The sequence below is a fragment of the Pelodiscus sinensis genome, chromosome 6 (assembly GCF_052426305.1).
Source record: "Pelodiscus sinensis isolate ZL-2025 chromosome 6, ASM5242630v1, whole genome shotgun sequence".
Classification (NCBI taxonomy): domain Eukaryota; kingdom Metazoa; phylum Chordata; order Testudines; family Trionychidae; genus Pelodiscus; species Pelodiscus sinensis.
Genome location: NC_143057.1, coordinates 726,796 through 746,661, shown reverse-complemented (window position 1 = coordinate 746,661; position 19,866 = coordinate 726,796). Strand labels below are relative to the sequence as shown.

The following is a 19,866-nucleotide window of genomic DNA, read 5'->3' as shown; positions in this document are numbered from 1 at the left end:
AGCGGGACGCGCCCCAGCAGCCGGTGTCGGGCGGGGTTGTGAGTGGCACGCGGCGGAGCGCGCGCCAGGGCCTGTTTCCTGTGAACACTCCCAGCCCGCAGGCAGCGCGCGCGGCAAGGCGAGGGCGTATCACGTGACACCCCCCCGCCCTCCAGCGAGGGACGGGGCTTCCGAAAGCGCCTGCGCACAACTTCCGGGATGCGCCGTGGCCCGGATCTGATTGGTGGGGCGGACGCAGGCGTGTGACGCTGGCAGCGAGACGGTGACTGGCCCTGCCCGCGGGGCGCCGAGGGGCGGGCAGTGCCGTGGGTGAGGGGGGCAGGTGAGGGGGGGGCGGAGCTGGGGGGGGCAGGTGAGGGAGGGGGGGGCGGGCAGTGCCGGAGGTGAGGGGGGCAGGGAGGGGGGGGCGGAGCTGGGGGGGGCAGGTGAGGAGGGGGGGGGGCAGTGCCGGAGGTGAGGGGGGCAGGTGAGGGGGGGGGCGGAGGGGGGGGGCAGGTGAGGGAGAGGAGGGGCGGGGGTGAGAGGAGCAGGTGAGGGCGGGGCAGTGCCGGGGGTGAGGGGGGCAGGCGAGGGAGAGGGAGGGGGGCGGAGGTGAGGGGGGCAGGTGAGGGAGGGGGGCGGAGGTGGGGGGGGCAGGTGAGGGAGAGGGGGGCACTGCCAGGGCAAGGGGTGCAGGTGAGGGGGGCAGGTGAGGGAGAGGGGGGCAGTGCCGGGGGTGAGGGGGGCAGGCGAGGGAGAGGAGGGGGCGGGCAGTGCCGGGGGTGAGGGGGGCAGGTGAGGGGGGGGACGGAGGTGAGGGGGGGGCAGGTGAGGGAGAGGGGGGCACTGCCGGGGCAAGGGCTGCAGGTGAGGGGGGCAGGCGAGGGAGGGGGGCAGTGCCAGGGGTGAGGGGCAGGTGAGGGGGGGGGCGGAGGTGAGGGGGGGGGCAGGTGAGGGAGAGGGGGGCACTGCCGGGGCAAGGGGTGCGGGTGAGGGGGGCAGGCGAGGGAGAGGGGGGCAGTGCTGGGGGTGAGGGGCAGGTGAGGGGGGGGGCAGAGGTGAGGGGGGGGCAGGTGAGGGAGAGGGGGGCACTGCCGGGGCAAGGGGTGCGGGTGAGGGGGGCAGGCGAGGGAGAGGGGGGCAGTGCTGGGGGTGAGGGGGGCAGGTGAGGGAGGGGGGGCGGAGGTGAGGGGGGCAGGTGAGGGAGAGGGGGGCACTGCCGGGGCAAGGGGTGCAGGTGAGGGGGGCAGGCGAGGGAGGGGGGCAGTGCCAGGGGTGAGGGGGGCAGGTGGGGGGGGCGGAGGTGAGGGAGGGGGGGCAGGTGAGGGAGGGGGGGCCGGAGGTGAGGGAGGGGGGCAGGTGAGGGAGGGGGGGGGCACTGCCGGGGCAAGGGGTGCAGGTGAGGGGGGCAGGCGAGGGAGGGGGGCAGTGCCAGGGGTGAGGGGGGCAGGTGGGGGGGCGGAGGTGGGGGGGGCAGGTGAGGGAGAGGGGGGCGGAGGTGAGGGGGGCAGGTGAGGGAGAGGGGGGCACTGCCGGGGCAAGGGGTGCAGGTGAGGGGGGCAGGTGAGGGAGAGGAGGGGGCGGGCAGTGCCGGGGCGAGGGGTGAAGAAACTTGCATTAATTGTATCCTTTGGTATATATGGTTGTGACTACTTTCTTCCACTATTTGATCTGAGGAAGTGGGTCTGGCCCACGAAAGCTCATCATCTAATAAACCATCTTGTTAGTCTTTCAAGTGCTACATTGTCCTGCATTTTGCTTCAGCTACCCCAGACTAACATGGCTACATTTCTATTACCATTCTAATTAAGGCCTTCATTGTATGGGTCAACTCTGTCACTTTCTTTGGCATAGTTATAAGTTATATAGTCTAGGTTAAACTGAAAAGGAACACGTTTCAGTCAGAACACATTTGAAGTGCCCAGCCAAAAGTTTGCACCAATTTCACTGAATCACTAAGTCTGCTTTAAAAAATGTTTCTTACATTGGTAAGCTATAGCAGTTTAAGTTATGGTGTGAATTTAAACTGGCATAGTTATCCTTTTATAACTTCTCCTGTTGGCACTAGGGATGTAAACTCACGGTTAATCAGTTAAACCTTAGGTTTTACCAGTTAACTCATTAACTTGGATCCACTAGTAGTCCTAAGCACAGGGGAACCGACTTCTGCTTTTACTGCGCCTTCCCAAGTGGAGTGGCTGGCTCTTCCTCCCTCCTTCTCTCTGTACAGTGGTGCCAGCTGTGAGAAGGCGGCTGCTCCCTGGTACTGGTTCATCAGTATGCATCATGCAGCAAGGGTGATGCTTACCAGGTAACTGGTTAACTGGCCACTTGTCACATCCCTAGATTGCACAGACTCATTCTAGCATAAGGATGGGTTTTGTCAGTTTAGCTTAATGTCGTAAATTAAGCCAGTAAAGGTGTAAGTGTCCCCCTGGAAGGTTTTACTGGTAAAACTAAAGGTATAACTTGGAAGCAGCCATGCTGCTGCTGTCTCGTGTTGTGTGGCAGAGAACAAAATTAACATTACGGATGTTAGTGGGTAGTCATCTACATGAATAACTGATAGGCCTGGGCTTATCGGTTAATCTTAACAACTACATACTTCCCCCTCCCCTTGCTATCTCTGTATCAGAGGCAGCAAAAAGTGGGAGAGGTGGGAAATGGTGCCTATTGGGGCATATCAGCTGCTGCTGAGCTCCCTGCTCCTGCCCGTGCTGCTGCCTCCCACAGAGCAAGCAGGAGCTGGTATGTGGGGAGATCCAGCTTTTAAGACAGCTCTGTGCGCATGCCTGCTCTGCAGTGGCAGAGGCAGCAGTGTGGGGGTAGGGGAGCAGGCTGGAGCCGGTATGTATGGGAATCCAGATCTCCACACATCTTGGCTCCTGAGCAGATGGGAGCCGATGCATGCAGAGAACCAGCTTTGACGCCAGCTCCCTTCGCATATTGGTTCCTGTCAAGCTGGCTCCCCTCTCTCTCTTCCCCCCCATCCCCATAACAGAGGCAGCAGGAGGGAGGGAACAGGAGCTGGCACTTGCAATGAGTGAGCTGAAAAGCCATCTCCCCGCGAGCACCACCTCCCTCTTCCTCCCAAACTTGAAAAAAATTCTGCTGAAAATTTCAGTGGATACACATTTACACAAATAAATGCATTTTAATATCCCTAAGTAACATACACAATAGCCCAGTGCACCATATAGCTGTGTTTTTACTGCTGAAATAAATGGTGTTCTATAGGAATCAGTACTAGGACCAATCCCATTGCATACTTTTGTCATTGTTCTCCCAATAAATGTAAAATCACTGCTAGTAACATATGAAGATGACACCAATATTGGCAAAGTAGTAAATGATGCTAAGGCTAGGTTTTTCATACAGAAACATCTGGACCATTGGATAAGCTGTGTCCATTAAAACAAAACATTTAATGCAGCCAAATGTGACGGTATACATCTAGGAACAAAAAATATAGGCTATCCCTGTAGAATGGTGTACTATATCCTAGAAGGCAATTTTTCTGAAAAGGAGGTAGGGGTTATGGTGGACAAGTGATATATAGTGTAGTAAAATCCTACTGAATAAAACTTGCTATTGGAACTTACAGAAGTGGCCACAGTGGCAAATCTAAAAATGAATGTGATGTGTCTATAAAAACAATATATATAGGCAGCCTAATGTTGTATCAGCTGATTGGAGAAATATGGGTATCGCTCAACATGATAAACAAATATGTACTGAATAATGTAAACTTGGTGTGTATAATAGTAAATATTTTGCATTTCAGCATCTTTCTGTGGGAGATGCTATCAAACCACTACATAGATAATTAAATAAGGCCTTGAAATATCTCTTATTAGTACCATTTTGTAGAGAAGGATAATAAGTCACAGCAACGTTAAGCAAATTAGCCAACGTCATGCAGCCAATTAGTGGACTGGCAATAGAAACAAGAACTTCTGATGCCCAATCCTGTAGTCAGCCACGGGATCTTGATCCCTATCTGATTGTAATCCTGTCTATGTCCTCTTATTTATTTCACAGTGCAATCATGCGGGTGTGCTGGCTAGTGAGGAAAGATAAATGCTGTCAGCGAATCAAATTGCCACACTTAGAAACAACAGTAATAGGGCGTGGCCCAGAGACCGAAATAACAGACAAGAAATGTTCAAGGCAACAGGGTAAGTAATAGCTTCAGTGTACACACAACTGCTAGTTTGAAAACAGCTAAGTAGTTAAAAAACTAGGGCTGACAATTAATGGCAATTAACTTGTGACTAACTCAAAAATCATGATAAAATGCAGTTTTAATCCCACTGCTAAACAATAGAACTCCAATAGAAATTTATTAAATAGTTTTGACGTTTTTCTGTGTTTTCAAATATATTGACTTCAGTCACAGCAAAAATAGTGTAAAATGCTCACTTTATATTACTTTGGTTTACAAATATTTGCACTATAAAAATAGTATTTTTCAATGCACATTGATGTACCGCGGTACTTGTAATCTCTATAGCATGAAAGGGCAATTTACAAATGGAGATTTTTGTTGTTGTTGTTGTTGTTGTTACATAACAGTACTCAAAAACAAAACAGCGAAAGACTGCAAGTCCATTCAGTCCTGCTTCTTGTTCACCCAACTGCTAAGACAAGTTTGTTTATGTTTATGGGGAGTAATGCTGCCTGCTTCTTATTTACGATGTCACCTGAAAGACATTTTCCTCATTTATTGAGGAAGAGCGGCTTTTCGAAAAAAGGGAGGGAGCCGCCAAAAAAGCCATGTTTAAACTACTTTCACTTTTGAAAGCTCTGCTTTCAAAAGTGAGATCGGAAGATGATATGCAAATTCCCATGGAATTTGCATATCCTCTTTCGACACTCTAGGGTAGTGTAGATGAGCCCTAGATGTTGCTGTTGTAGCTGGCATTGCAAGGTATTTAAGAACTAGTTATGCTAAACATTTGTATGCCCCTTCATGCTTTGGTTACTATTCCAGAGGACATGTTTCCCTGTTGATGATGCCCATTTAAAAAAAATGTGTTCATTACGTTTGTGACTGAACTCCTTGGAGGAGAATTGTATGCCTCCTGCTCTGTTTTACCTACATTCTCCCATATATTTAATTAGAAGATTTACCTAGCATTACTCAGGTCCTTAAGTCAAATTTATTTTTCTTCATTGAAATCATTACTTTGTGGTGGGGATGCAGATGAGGGATTCAGTATGCAAGCTGCCACGAGGACAGGATTATTCCACCCCTCTCTCAGCACTTCAGCTTGGGCCAGGTGAGAAGCGCCTCTCCATTGCAGCTGCAGTGAGTATAGCTAGGGGAGGACTGCATGTCTCCTGGCTGGGGGGCAGACAGACAAGGGGATTGGTAACAGCCAGCATGGATTTATAAAGAACAAATCATGTCAAATCAATCTGACTGCTTTCTTTGATAGAATATCAAGCCTTGTAGATAAGGGAGAAGCGGTGGACGTGGTATACCTAGACTTTAGAAAGGCATTTGACATGGTCTCACATGACCACCTTATCATTAAACTACAAAAATACAACCTAGATGGGACTATTATAAGGTGGGTGCATAACTGGCTGGATAACCATTCTCCGAGAGTAGTTATTAACAGTTCACAGTCATGCTGGAAGGGCAGAACAAGTGGGGTTCCGCATGCATCTGTTTCGCAACTGGTTCCTGTGCAGTATCTTCAATGATTTAGATGATGGCATAGAGAGTATGATTATTAAGTTTGAAGATGATATCAAGATGGGAGGGGCTGCAAGCGGAGGATAGGGTCAAAACTGAAAATGATTGGGGCAAACTGGAGAAATGGTCTGAGGTAAACAGGATGAAGTTTAATAAGGACAAATACAAAGTACTCCACTTAAGAAGGAATAATCAGTTTCGCGCATACAGAATGGGAAGTGACTGTCTAGGAAGGAATACTGCTGAAAGGGATTTAGGGGTCATAGTGGATGACAAGTTAAACATGAGTCAGTAGTGCGACACTGTTACAAAAAAAGCAAACATGATTCTGAGATGTATTAATAGGAGTGTTGTGAGCAAGACATGACAAGTTATTCTTCCACTCTACTCTGTGCTGATTAGGCCTCAATTGGATTATTGTGTCCAGTTCTGGGCACCGCATTTCAAGAAAGATGTGGAGAAATTGGAGAAGGTCCAGAGAATAGCAACACAAATTATTAAAGGTATAGAAAACATGAGCTATGAGGGAAGGCTGAAAGAATTGGGCTTGTTTAGTTTATAAAAGACTGAGCAGGGACATGAGAGCAGTTTTCAAATATCTAAAAGGGTGTTAAAAGGAGGAGGGAGAAAAATTGTTCTCCTTGGCCTCTGATGATAGGACAAGAAGCAATGGGATTACACTGCAGCAAGGGACGTTTAGGTTGGACATTAGGAAAAACTTCCTAATTGTCAGAGTGGTTGAACACTGGAATAAATTGCCTAGAGAGGTTATGGAATCTCCATCACTGGAGCAGGTTAGACAGACAGTTGTCAGGGATGATCTGACAGTGCTTGATCCTGTCATGATGGCAAAGGATTCAACTCCATGACCCCTTGAGGTCCCTTCCAGTTCTAGGATTCCATACATTCTCAGATATATAGTAGCATAGCTGTCCATTTGTTCACCTTTGTACGCTGCTGCCCCAATGGAATAAGAAGTGTCCTGGTCCCCTTCTCTGGCCCATTGCTGCCCCACCCCATGGTCATCACATAGTACAACTGTCCCTGTTTTCCATGTCAGCCCCTGCTGTCCTCATGTGGTCCTTATATAGCAGAGCCCCTCCCTTTCCATTTTATGAGAAACAGTCCCATTCCCAGTACATCCCATTTTCCTGGCACAACTAAACCCTCACCTTGGTTACATAAGTTATGCTAAGAGGGAACTGCATACCAAATTTGGTGGTCCTATCTCTGACAGTTTAGGAGGAGTTCTTGATCAGACAGATTCTCTCAAATACATAGCAGATGTTATAGCAGTCTCATGTTATGATCGCACATATGTTGTTCATTTTAAGAACACTTTCACCATAGATCTGACAGAATACAAAGAAGGTACCAGTGTGAGATTTCTAAAGATAGTTACAGTACTTGATTTAAGGTTTAGGAAATTGAAATAGCTTCCAAAATCTGAGAGGGACAAGGTGTGGAGTATGCTTTTGGAAGTCTTAAGATCAGCAATCTGATGTGGAAACTACAGAACTGAAACCATTGACCAAGAAAATCAACCTTTTGTTGGTGTCACCTGACACAGTGGATGAAAAAGAACACGCATCGGCCCACACCGCTTTGCATTGTTACTGAGCAGACCCTGTCATCAGCATGGATACATGTTCTTTGGAATGATTGTTGAGCATCAAGGGACATACACATCTTTAGTGCATCTGTAAATATCTTGTGACGCCAGCTATGACAGTGCCATGCAAACATGCCTGTTCTCTCTTTCAGGTGATGTATAAAGAAGTGGGCAGCATTATCTCCTGAAAATGTAAACAAACTTGTTTGAGCAACTGGCCGAACGTGTAGACTCTAAAGTTTTACGTTACTTTTTTTTTAATGCAGTTTTTTGTACATAATTCTACATTTCTAGATTCAACTTTCATGACAGAGATTCCATTCCATTACTTATAATGTATAAATTAAAAGTACGATTTTTGGAGTGCAAATATTTATAATAAAAATAAAGTGAGCACTGCATACTTTATTCTGGTCTAATACAAATCTACATATTTGAACATGTAGAAAACATACAAAATATTTAAATAAGTGGTATTCTGTTATTGTTTAACAGCGTGATTAACTTTTTAATTGTGCAGTTAATTGACTTTTTTTATTAATCACTATACAGCCCTACAAAAGAGTTGTAAGAAACCTGTGAGGTACAGGTTTAGAAGTTCTGTGATAATTTTATGTCAGACTGAAACTGAAATGAATCTCACATGGTTATTCTGCTTGGTTACATTATTGTGACAGGCTGTGAACTCTACACGAGATTCTCAAACTTTTGTTGCAGATCACTTGAAAAATGCTGTGGGTCTTGATGGACCACTTAGCTGATAGTACAAAAAACATTTGGAAAGTATACGAACTATTATAAAATGCTTTGGATAAAATCACTGTAGGAAAGAGAACTAACAATTTAACTTTTTTTGTTCTACAACTAAAAGCACACAATTCATATTTTAGTATCGTAAGGGTCTGCCCCCTGCCATAGCAGCTACAGAGCTCAGGCTGGGAAAGAGGGCAGTCTCGCACTGGCAGTCATAGCCCTGCAACTGGGGAAAGTCACCTTTTTCTCTGGTCGACACGCCCCCCTGCACATCCTAGATTCCCCCCGCTCCCTCTTCTCACCCCACTGTCTCCCCACCAAGTATCTCCTCTTATCCCACCGCCCCCTACCATGTATTCCCTTTTCACCCCCAAAGCCATCACCTCATCTTACATGTGTGTCTTCTACAGGGACTAGCCATCTAATGAGTGGAGCCATGCCTAGGAGCCACTAATTAGGTGGGCAGCCCTTCATTTTCTTGTGTGCAGCTGCCCAGGCATGCATTTTCAGAAGGGACTATTCATGGACAACCCGAATGGAGCTCTTGACCACAGTTTGGGACCTAAAGCTCCTCCATGAAAACCAAAGCAGGCACCTCGGTGGCTTGCTGTGCAGTCATCAGTCTGGAGGCTCCATTCTAGTGGGTCTTTGAAGCTGCAGAAGATCTTTACTCTCTAAGACTATTCAAGCTACTTACCTGTTACAGCTATTCTGTTCTCTTTATAAGAGCTCACAAAAGGCTCTACAGTTGAGAGGCGTGATGGAAGGTGTCTTCCTGACACCAGGAAGAGTAGAAATTGACCTTTATAAGATAGTCCCCTACGCGGACTGTAGAAAACCTGTACATTCTTCTAGAACTGATAGATGGTGCAGAGAGTTTGGAGTTCAACATTCCAGTGAATGCGATTTTTATATATTGTTCATCTTCCTAGAAGTGCCACTAGGTGCATTTCATAAATTGAAAAGTAACTATATGCATTTTATATCAAGGGTAACGGTCTTTGTTAAATTCTGTAGAGCTCTATCAAAGATTCTATAGCAAGGGTATGATTGTGTGTATCGTATTCTCTAATACTACAATAAAATATCAAGTGCTAGCAATGTTTTTAAATAAGTGCTGTTGAACAGGTAGACAGGCAACCTTATTTCTTTCAAAAATCTGTAAAATTTCTTGGGAGTCTTCTAGAGCGTCCATTATCATTTATCTTCTCCTTTGTTCAAACAGATCAGTTGCTTATGACTGGAATTGTTATCTGCTTAAATGAAGCACACGAGCTCTTTTATAGGGGAAAAGGCAGTACGCCACATTTATTGAGAATACAACAGTTGCATATGCTTTTCAGTCACACATACATGCAAACAACATACACACAAAGTCTCGCCAGATGATGTCATAGTTACCAGACCAGAGTTTGTGTCAGTCTAGTGGCCAGCTAGATTGAACACAGGAGGGAGCAGGACATTTGTCAGTCTATCGATCCAATGCTCCTCTGGATTTGTTGGCAAGACAAACCAAAAATTCCATAGCAAAGCACCCTGCTTTTATAATCCTTTTCTCTGTTGAAATCCATGGATCCCGGTCTGTCAGCTTGTATCCGGAATGTTATCTTGTTGATGTCAGTCGTTCCCAAACGTCTCCCAAGGCTCATCCTGTAATCAGTCATCTTTTGGGGGTGCCCACTCCGCTTCAAGGTTCGTCAATCTGCCAATACCCAATAGTCTTGTGAGTAGGGGTATGTATCTTTTGACGCCAGGCCGTCTAGTCTTCGCCCATGCTTAACCTCCTTTTTGGCCATCTGGTTGTGAGAAATAACTTTGCACCTTATCTCAACACATTCATTCCCTTTCACACACACACACAAGCAATGTTACAAGGACTTTCAAGGCTAGGCGACATATCAACATCTGTACTGGTAAGGCAAAGAGGCGTCGTAAATCAAGCAATTAAGGCCTCAGCCTTTAGCATTCTTATAATCTTCATTAACACAGACACAATATGAGATCCTGTCTCTTTACTTACTAAAACTTACTTAGAACAGGGAAATATAGGAGATATATACTTTATGAAAGGATTTGACTTACTACAATCTTAAATATGATTATATATTACCTTACATTACTAAACCTAAAATACCAATATAAAAAGAATACAACTTTCAGTTCCAACAATCATATAGGTGTGACTCAAAAAACTGAATGGGAATTTGTTTTATAAGCCATATATAGATGCCTTTTTCATATACATTAATGGAAATTCCATTGATAAGGCAGAGCACTCGTTAAGTCATAATTTTTGTCAATCTGCTGCATAGAGACTGATGATTTTGTCTAGAGAGGAGAACGTTAGCAACACACATTGATGCAATTTTAATATGGAAATCTGAGATTTGAGAAAATACGTGAATTCAGAACAAAGCCTGCTATATTTAAGCTGCATACAGTTTTAATTTGCCTGTCAAAGCTTTTAAATAGATGTGTGTGGAGGTCTCTGTACTATGTTTTAATTGAAGAAAATGCCCACGAATAAACTGAACCAGTGCTTTGTTAGGACCTATATTTCTTTTTTTCACAAAGTTAATGATAGCTAGTAGGAACCAACATTGGGGGCCAGATCCCCAGCTGGATTTGGCTTCAGTAGAGCTGTGCCAATGTACTCCAGAAGTCTGATTCCTATGTTTAAGTAATTCTCTGATGCTTTGCTTTTTCTTTTCAGTGCAGCTAAAAGCGGACTGTAATAAAGGGTATGTCAAGATCAAACAGGTATGTTTGTTTATAGACATCTGGTATTACAATAAAAGCCTTTTATCCAGCACTTCACCAACTGGTAAGCTCAATAAACTGGCATTTCTGATCTGCACAAAGAGTCTTCTTTATAGTGTGGTTGGTGCAGGGCTGGCTGGGGCATGGAAGAGGCTGTGGGGCATGATCGAGAAGGAGACTTGCAGCAGGGATTGAGTACAGGAGGTGCTCAGGTGTGTGTATGGGGGGGGGCATGGACATTGACTTCTGGCATCCCCAAGAGGGATCCCCATCCCTGCAAGCTGCTTTGGAGGCATACTGCTTACATCCCTCCCTTTCTGAGTGTTAACTGCGCAGCTCTGTCAGCCGACGGTCAGGGCAGTGAGTCCCTTATGACCGGCTGAAGTTCTTTTAAATTGTGCTTGGTTCTGTTACAGCAACTGAAGGAGTCAGGTTAAAGCTTAAACAGTTACTATTTTATTGTTACAGGGTAAACTTAGTTGTTAAATGCTACTACTGTGTTACAGATAACACAGACACTACAAAGGACAGGACAGAAATTACACTAATAAGTCACTTACAGGTACCATGAAACCCTTTGGTTCTCTGAGCTCTTATTAAATGCATGCAAAATAGACACATAGCAGGTATATATTCTCACCCCTGCGTTCCAGACTTGGCGTGGCCAGCGTCTTTCTCTCAATCCCTCGGGAAGAAGTAGGGCGAGGTTGGGCGTCCCACAGACCTCGGGAGACAATCAATACCTGCCAGCAGGTATAGATGATTGGAGCTCAAATGGGGTGGGCTGCTGAACCTCTTTTATACCCCTTGGGTCATGAAGGCTTCTTCCTAGGCTCAAGTGGCCAATTAGGAAAAATGGCTTTGAATGCCAAGTTTCCCACGAAGGGTGCAAAGCATAATTCACACCTGGGAAAATGCAGACAATGGGCACCTCTGGTATGTGATGGGCGAAGATTCCTCTCCTGGGACAGTGCAGGCGTGTCAATTACTGGTACTAGCCATCAGGGCGACGGGAGGCCCCGGGTCGTCAGCTAGCCCATTTACTGTCTGGTTTCTGTTTATGGTAGAGTCAGGGACAGGCAGCAAACCTGTGTTCCCAGGGCATCAAAGGCTGACTGCCTTTCTCTTGCTCTCTGGGGGGGGGAAAAACAAGATGGGGCTCATGGAAAAACAAGATGGGGTTTTGTGTCTGGCTACATTCCACCCCCTTGACACGCCTCACTATGTCCCAGAACGCAAGATGGCGGTGATGCCAGCACCCTTTGCCCTCCTTGGAGGAAGCTAAAATCGCCCTATCAGCAGGGTCTGATCAGATAATTTGGATCAAGGGATTGATTAGGATCGCTTCCCAACGCCATATACCAGATTTGTGCAGGGGAGGTAGCAGTGTACACAAAATGCCTAACAATACATAGAAGCATGCAGCAAGCAATTACAACAAGTAAAATGGTTAGTATAGTATTTACAGTAGAGTGAAGGAAGGGAGTTAACGAAAGTCCTAGGTGTTGGGCTAGACAATCTAGCCATGAGGCTTTACATTTTTAGTTACAGCATGTCTTATCCCATACCGTTTGTTGCCACTTCCCTTGCCTCTCCCTTTAACCTCCCCCCAGAGTTATTTGGAGGATTGCTGTAGTCGCTGTCATCAAACCATACCGGTCCCCATCAGAAGATGTCACTTTGTTTCACCAGTCATTTGGGCTGAGAGGGACAAACTCGATTCCCAGTCCAGTAGAGGAGTCAAGTAAGGTGTTCTGGTACAGCAGTAGCAGTTGGGATGAGGAAGAAGACCATGGCGAGTTGGAGTACCATGTCTTATTTCAATAGTCTGTAACTAACAACAGTGGTTGCAAGCGCTACAACAGCAAGCGATATATATATATATACAAAAAATTCATGGTGGTTTTCCCGGATCCACACCAGCATTGGGAGGGATCCATCCCACTGGAGCACTGTTTAGGGCTATTGCCTCAGTTTCCTGTAATAAAACATAAGGTTTGCCGGTCTTGGATACAATCCAAGCCTCAGTGATGGTTATTGGTGTTAGCCCAGCATCTGCAGTTGTCCAGACTCCTTTTCCCTTATAGGAGTGCAGTACATGGGTTTGTGTCCCTAAATTGGGGTGTTGGGACAAGGGCTATTAAGTGGTTTAGTCCCATGATCGTAGACAACCCTGTTGTCCATCGGGTTGGGTAAGCAAAACCAATTTTTGAAACAATTTTTACTCCAGTTAAAACATACTTCCACCCTTGCTTACTGGTGGGTAGTGTACCAATATAATTTACTTGCCAGGTTGCCCATAGTATTTTTCCATCTCTTAGCCTGGCAAATCATTGCCTTTCTGTTATATGTTTTCTGAGTTCAGCACATAGGGTGCAAGCTTGTACCAGATTTCTGGCTTGTTTGTGGGTGATAGGCCACCCCCTGGCATGTGACTGCCGCACCAGCTCATCGCTTTCTGTGTCCCCCAAGGTTTCATGTAGCCAAATGTACAGGCGTTCCCAATCCACCTGGGCAGCAAAAAATTGTACTGCTGCATCTGCTAGGTTATTTAGCTATGCAGCTAGAGTATTATTCTTTTGGACACATGACTTATGCTTAAGGCATGTGGAGTTGCATGCTGGTATATCCATTTCCAATATTCCAATCTCCAAACAGGCTTTCCTATTTCCCAGTTATTATTCTTCCAATTAGTTATCCACTGGGTGGCTCCAGCCCATACAGCATCGGAGTTAGTGTAGATGGTACTGGACCCTGCCTCACAAGCTAATTGATTGTTGCCAGCTCTGCAAGCTGAGCTGTTCCTTCTATGTTTGTGGTCAGGGGTGCAGTGGATGTGTCTGCTGAAACAGCAACAGCCTTCCCTGTCCACTTTCCTTTGAAATAACCAGGCAGCCTGTATTTACATATAATGTTGAATTTAAAAGCAAGCCAAACGTGTTATCAGCCTTGAAAGAGACAGTTAAGTTTCAAAGCTTGAATTTCTAAACTAATAATTTGGTTTCTAGAAAGTTAAATGTCCTTAAGAGTTGAATGCCCAACAGAAGCACTAACCAATTTGTGCCTTGTCTGTTTGCAATTTTAAGCAAGAGGACATTATCCAAAACAAAATAAAACTAGTTCATTTGAAATCCACAAAATAGTTACAATATATAGAGCTCATTCTTTATGCAGTTAACCAATTAAGTTTCAATAGAATCCTTGATTTTCCTTTGCAGATTTAACAAAGGGGTTTATAGACAAAATGTTTACATTTGATTGTTTCTTTGCCTACATGGTTTGCACAGTGCTTAAGGAAGAGGCTGCAAAGAAACAAAGTGTTATTTTTAAAACAAGATTTTCCCTTCACATATTACAACCATCACTTAATTCCTTCCACACTCCCACAGAGTCCACCTTTTATCTTCACATTCCCTCAAATCACTTGCTTTGTCCTTTCAAAGACAATGTTTCTCATTCCTAGTAACTTTCCAATGTTTGCTCTACTTTCCTTATTCCTTCAACTATGCCCATAGGGCTCCAAACTTTTTGCCTTCCCCTTTTTACATGCATTTTCCTTCTTATGGTCCATCCTAATTCCTGCTAAATGACTTTTCCCAATGACACAGGTTTGTCTACTATTAATTTGGTAAGGAGGGTGAGCTTGTTTACTAAGCCTCATACCTCCTGGTCCTTTTCTTAAACATATTCCTGAGGGAAGAAAAAAAAATAAATCTGAGAGTTGCTTTAACTCTCAGCACCCATCCTTAAGGGAATCTAGCTCTGTCTGGGTACTGAGGGACATGCATTTCTACCTCTCCACTTCTGCAGCAGAGGGTTTTACATTTTTGCAGTTTTTACTCATTCTATAGTGTACATGGCATGTTACAGGAAAGTGTGCAATCTTTGTTTACAACACTACTTAGCCACATTAAACTTTGCATAGAGTGTAACTCTTTCTTTATGCTTACAGTTTTTTTTGTACCTTCATTAAACAACTTGGACTAAAATGGTCTTACTGAAAATAAACCAAACCAATTTGTTTTAAACCTACAAACAAACAAGATTACTGGACCTTAAAACTTCATTTATTTACACTATATATATATATATATATATATATATATATATATATATATATATATATATATATATCTACACAGAGTTACACATACATTCTCTCTGAACCTTTCTTACACTACTTCTACATAGCTGTACAACAATTACATTCCCTTTTTATTCATTGGGGTAGTTCAGTTCCAATAGAACCCCCTCCCTTTAGAGTTCTTTTAGCAGTCTCTCTAATCAAATGTTCAGATTTGAGTCAAATTTGCCTGGGTTATTTACAGACATTCCTTTGGAAAAAGGGCCCATTTTTCCTTCAGAATGACTGTAAAGAAACCACAGTTTTCTATCTACACCATTTTAGCATTTGCACAACTGCTCAATTCTCTCCATTCTCTGCAGAGTTTAAATTCTCTGTTTCTCTTTTCTTAAAACACTTTCTTATCTCTAAAATAAAAACTGGCCTTGTTTCAGATATTACACTTGTAAGTATGTTTAAGGATTTAGATTTCCAGTACTTACAGCCTTTTTCTCAGTTCTCCACAAGGCTTTCAATCTTATCTGTTACCTGCCTGCTTGTCTGGGCCTGATCCTGTTTTCCTTTTCTGCCTGCTTGTCTGGGCCTGATCCTGTTTTTCTTGCTAAATGGAAAGTGGCTCCTTTCCACAGACTCAGGCTTTGTCCCATTCTTTAGCTTGCAGGCAGTTCTATACTTACAGAAGTGCACCCACAACTCCTCAGGATTTCCCCAATCCTTTCCTAACATTTCTCTATCCAATTTTGGGTTGCCCCAACCTTCCTGGGCAAACCCTTTCTCTATACCACTAAAATCCATGTCTATCATGACAGGCTTCATGTTGCTGTATGTGAACCAGTAGCACAATCCTGCCGACTACGCCAATTCTGTCAGCCGACGGTCAGGGCAGTGAGTCCCTTATGACCGGCTGAAGTTCTTTTAAATTGTGCTTGGTTCTGTTACAGCAACTGAAGGAGTCAGGTTAAAGCTTAAACAGTTACTATTTTATTGTTACAGGGTAAACTTAGTTGTTAAATGCTACTACTGTGTTACAGATAACACAGACACTACAAAGGACAGGACAGAAATTACACTAATAAGTCACTTACAGGTACCATGAAACCCTTTGGTTCTCTGAGCTCTTATTAAATGCATGCAAAATAGACACATAGCAGGTATATATTCTCACCCCTGCATTCCAGACTTGGCGTGGCCAGCGTCTTTCTCTCAATCCCTCGGGAAGAAGTAGGGCGAGGTTGGGCGTCCCACAGACCTCGGGAGACAATCAATACCTGCCAGCAGGTATAGATGATTGGAGCTCAAATGGGGTGGGCTGCTGAACCTCTTTTATACCCCTTGGGTCATGAAGGCTTCTTCCTAGGCTCAAGTGGCCAATTAGGAAAAATGGCTTTGAATGCCAAGTTTCCCACGAAGGGTGCAAAGCATAAGTTTACACCTGGGAAAATGCAGACAATGGGCACCTCTGGTATGTGATGGGCGAAGATTCCTCTCCTGGGACAGTGCAGGCGTGTCAATTACTGGTACTAGCCATCAGGGCGACGGGAGGCCCCGGGTCGTCAGCTAGCCCATTTACTGTCTGGTTTCTGTTTATGGTAGAGTCAGGGACAGGCAGCAAACCTGTGTTCCCAGGGCATCAAAGGCTGACTGCCTTTCTCTTGCTCTCTGGGGGGGGGAAAAACAAGATGGGGCTCATGGAAAAACAAGATGGGGTTTTGTGTCTGGCTACAAGCTCCCAGCCCGTTAACCAGTAAAGCTAAGTTTCTCAGGCTTCAGCTGGGATCGAGGAGTTCAGAGGGCAGGAGGGGGTGCTGATGTGTCAGGATGTCCTGCTGCCCCTTTACCCTCTCTCTGCAGAGCAGGGCAGCTGGGATCCTACATGGGTACTGGGTATAGAGTAGTAGATCCTAGATGGGTACATGCTTTGGAGGGGTCCCAAAACAGACTAGTGTGGTGCCATATGGGTACAGGGCTTCGTGGTGGTATAGGTCCCAACCAACTCTGGTAACACACATCCTGTTCTCATGTGGGATTTTGTTGGGCTCATTAGAGCTTCATGACCGTGAAGGTTCTGCTCTCGAGGTTATGGTTGCACGATGAGGCTCTACATTTATAGCTCCAAGTTTCGTGTATGATTAAAATGAGCCAGTATGTGGAGCAGAGGTGAAGGAAACGTCATGTACTCTTCTCTTTCTGCATTGCAGGCACAGGGATGCCCTAGGATAGTTTCGGGTAGTTGGGTTTTCGTATGTCTGAATTAGAGATCTATACTTGTATGCCAATTCCTGCATTGTGCTTTATTTTCTGACTATCCAAAGATGGGAGTTAACCCAGCCAGTGTTGATTTGGTGGATATTGGCAAGGATGAAGAAGTGAAGCTGAAGCCAGGACAGGTTCTACATCTTGTAAATAAACGTTATCCCTACACTGTACAATTCTTGGAAGACACAGGGGCCTCTGGCACAGGAGCAGAAGGAAAGACAAAAGCTAGCAAGCGGTCGTACATAGACTCTGGGAATAGTTGCATGGAAAACATCCCTGAAAAAAGTATGAAAATGGAGCAACTAGACTTGCAAGACGGCAGTTCAAGCTGCATGCCAAAAAATACCAGTAATTCTTTCTCCTCTGCTCATGACAGCTCTTCCAGCCACAAGGTAAGCAGTAGAATGCTCTGCCCTCGCATGCCCTCCATTGCCAGCACTGGTAGGGTTGCACTGGTGCTACAGCAGTTGTGGGAGAAAATCAAAACACCTTCCATGTAGACTGAGTCACAGTGTAGTCAGTCAGCTGACTGTAGAGCAGAAATCCATTCTGCTGGCGTCGCTCCTGGAGGCGTGGGAAATCCAACACAAGATGAATTCCCTTCTGGCTTGTATATCAGCCATACCATTGCTAACTAAGACCTCAATCCTGCAGTCCGATCTACATGGATGGACCTGTATTGAAGTCAGTAAGGCTTCATGTAGGTGCATTGGGCTGCCTACAGCCAACTGTGATATCAGGAGTTTGGTTTCATCTGCATAACCTTTGGTGGTAGGTGATGGTGTGAGCTAGGAGAGCTCAGCTTTATCTGATTTCATGGTGTGTTTGTATGGTTGGCAGCTAGGAAAATCATTTTTTTACTAGAAAATAGAGGAGGTTTGCCCTGAGAGAGTGGAAATCCCCTGACCTTTTCCCAGTTGCATTTCAGAATAGAAACGCACAAGATAGAAAGCTCATGGTTCTAAGAAATGGTAGAAGGGGGAACAGCAAAATAGAGACAGTGGATTTCAGGAAGTCAGATTTTAGCAAACTCAGAGAGCTGGTAGGTAAGGTCTCATGGGAAGCAAGACTAAGAGGAAAAACAATTCACCAGGGCCTGATGAAATGCATCCTGGAATACTTAAGGAGCTGACTGAGGAGGTATCTGAGCCTTTAGCTATCATCTTTGAAAAATCATGTGGGAGAGATTCCAGAAGACTGGAAAAGGGCAAATCTAGTACCCATCTATAAAAAGGGAAATAAGAACAACCCAGGAAACTACAGATCAGTCAGTTTAACGTCTGTGCCAGGGAAGATAACGGAGGAAGTAAATAAAGAACAAATCATGTCAAACCAATCTGATAGCTTTCTTTGATAGGATAACGAATCTTGTGGATAAGGGAGTAGTGGTGGACATGGTATACCTAGACTTTAGTAAGGTGTTTGACATGGTCTCGCATGACCTTTGTATTAATAAACTAGGGAAATACAATCTAGATGGGGCCAATATAAGGAGGGTGCATAACTGGCTGGATAACCACTCTCAGAAAGTTGTTATTAATGGTTCACAGTCATGCTGGAAGGGCAGAACAAGTGGGGTTCCACAGGCATCTGTTTTGCAACTGGTTCCTGTTCAATATCTTCAACAACAATTTCAATGATGGCATAGACAGTATAATTATTAAGTCTGCAGATGATACCAAGCTGGAGGCGTTGCAAGTGCTTTGGAGGATAGGGTCAAAATTCAGAATGATCTGGACAAACTAGAGAAATGGTCTCAGGTAAACAGGATGAAGTTTAATAAGTTCTGGGCACCGCATTTCAAGAAAGATGTGGAGAAATGGGAGAGGGTCCAGAGAAGAGCAACAAGAATGATTAAAGGTCTAGAGAACATGACCTATGAGGGAAGGCTGAAAGATCTGGGTTTGTTTCGTTTATAAAAGAGAAGACTGAGAGGAGACATGATAACAGTTTTCAAGTATCTTAAAAGGATATCACAAGGAGGAGGGAGAAAAAATGTTCTCTTTGGCCTCTGAGGAGAGGACAAGAAGCAATGGGCTTAAACTGCAGCAAGGGAGGTTTAGGTTGGACATTAGGAAAAAGTTCCTGCCTGTCAGGGTGGTTAAACACTGGAATAAATTGCTTAGAGAAGTTGTGGAATCCCCATCTCTGGAGATATTTAAGAGCAGGTTAGACAGACACCGGTTGGATGATCTAAAGCGTGCTTGGTCCTACCATGAGAGCAGGGGACTGCTCTCAATGACTTCCCAAAGTCCCTTCCTGTCCTAGTGTTCTATAAGAGTTTCTGGGCTTCATACTTAAAGAACCTACGGCCACTCGACCCCTTTCTCCTTTGATTGAAGCACTTGCAGATACAGCTGATATCAGCGAATGCTCAGCACCTCTGGCAGTTATGCCTTGTGCTCTGCAGGCAGGCACGCAGAGCTGGGAGACACAGACTCCTGTGTTCTAATCCTGGCTCTGATACTCATTAGGGATGTAAAAGGGTAACTGTATACATAATTAACTCATTGATTAACCGTCATAGCTACGTGCGGACTCCCGATATGCGTGGGTAACTAGCTGCCTTTCCCCCTGTGTTACTGCCTATGTATCAGAGGCAGCAGCGTGGGGGTGGGGGGGGGGGCAAGGTAGAAGCTACTGTGTGCAGAGAGCCAGCTTAAAAGCCAGCACCCTGTATGCCCTGGCTCCTGGGGAGCCACCCTTCCTCCCCCATGT

At 45.1% G+C, this 19,866-nt stretch overlaps 1 protein-coding gene across 7 annotated transcripts in view; it reads left to right on the top strand.

The window, feature by feature from the left end:
• The first annotated feature begins 7 nt into the window (after positions 1 to 7).
• APTX (aprataxin) overlaps positions 8 to 19,866 on the top strand; it is a 30,656-nt gene continuing 10,797 nt past the window's right edge. The window contains exons 1-5 of one of the 7 annotated variants that reach the window (XM_089779126.1): positions 8 to 262; positions 2,210 to 2,290; positions 4,021 to 4,157; positions 10,762 to 10,808; positions 17,205 to 17,540. In XM_089779126.1, the coding sequence (XP_089635252.1) occupies positions 2,259 to 2,290; positions 4,021 to 4,157; positions 10,762 to 10,808; positions 17,205 to 17,540 (552 nt within the window). In that variant the 5' untranslated portion in view covers positions 8 to 262; positions 2,210 to 2,258. Of the gene's footprint in view, positions 323 to 1,519; positions 1,968 to 2,118; positions 2,291 to 4,020; positions 4,158 to 10,761; positions 10,809 to 16,021; positions 16,171 to 17,204; positions 17,541 to 19,866 lie in introns of those variants that run through there. The other 6 variants (XM_089779125.1, XM_089779128.1, XM_089779130.1 and 3 more) reach the window with 6 other exon arrangements.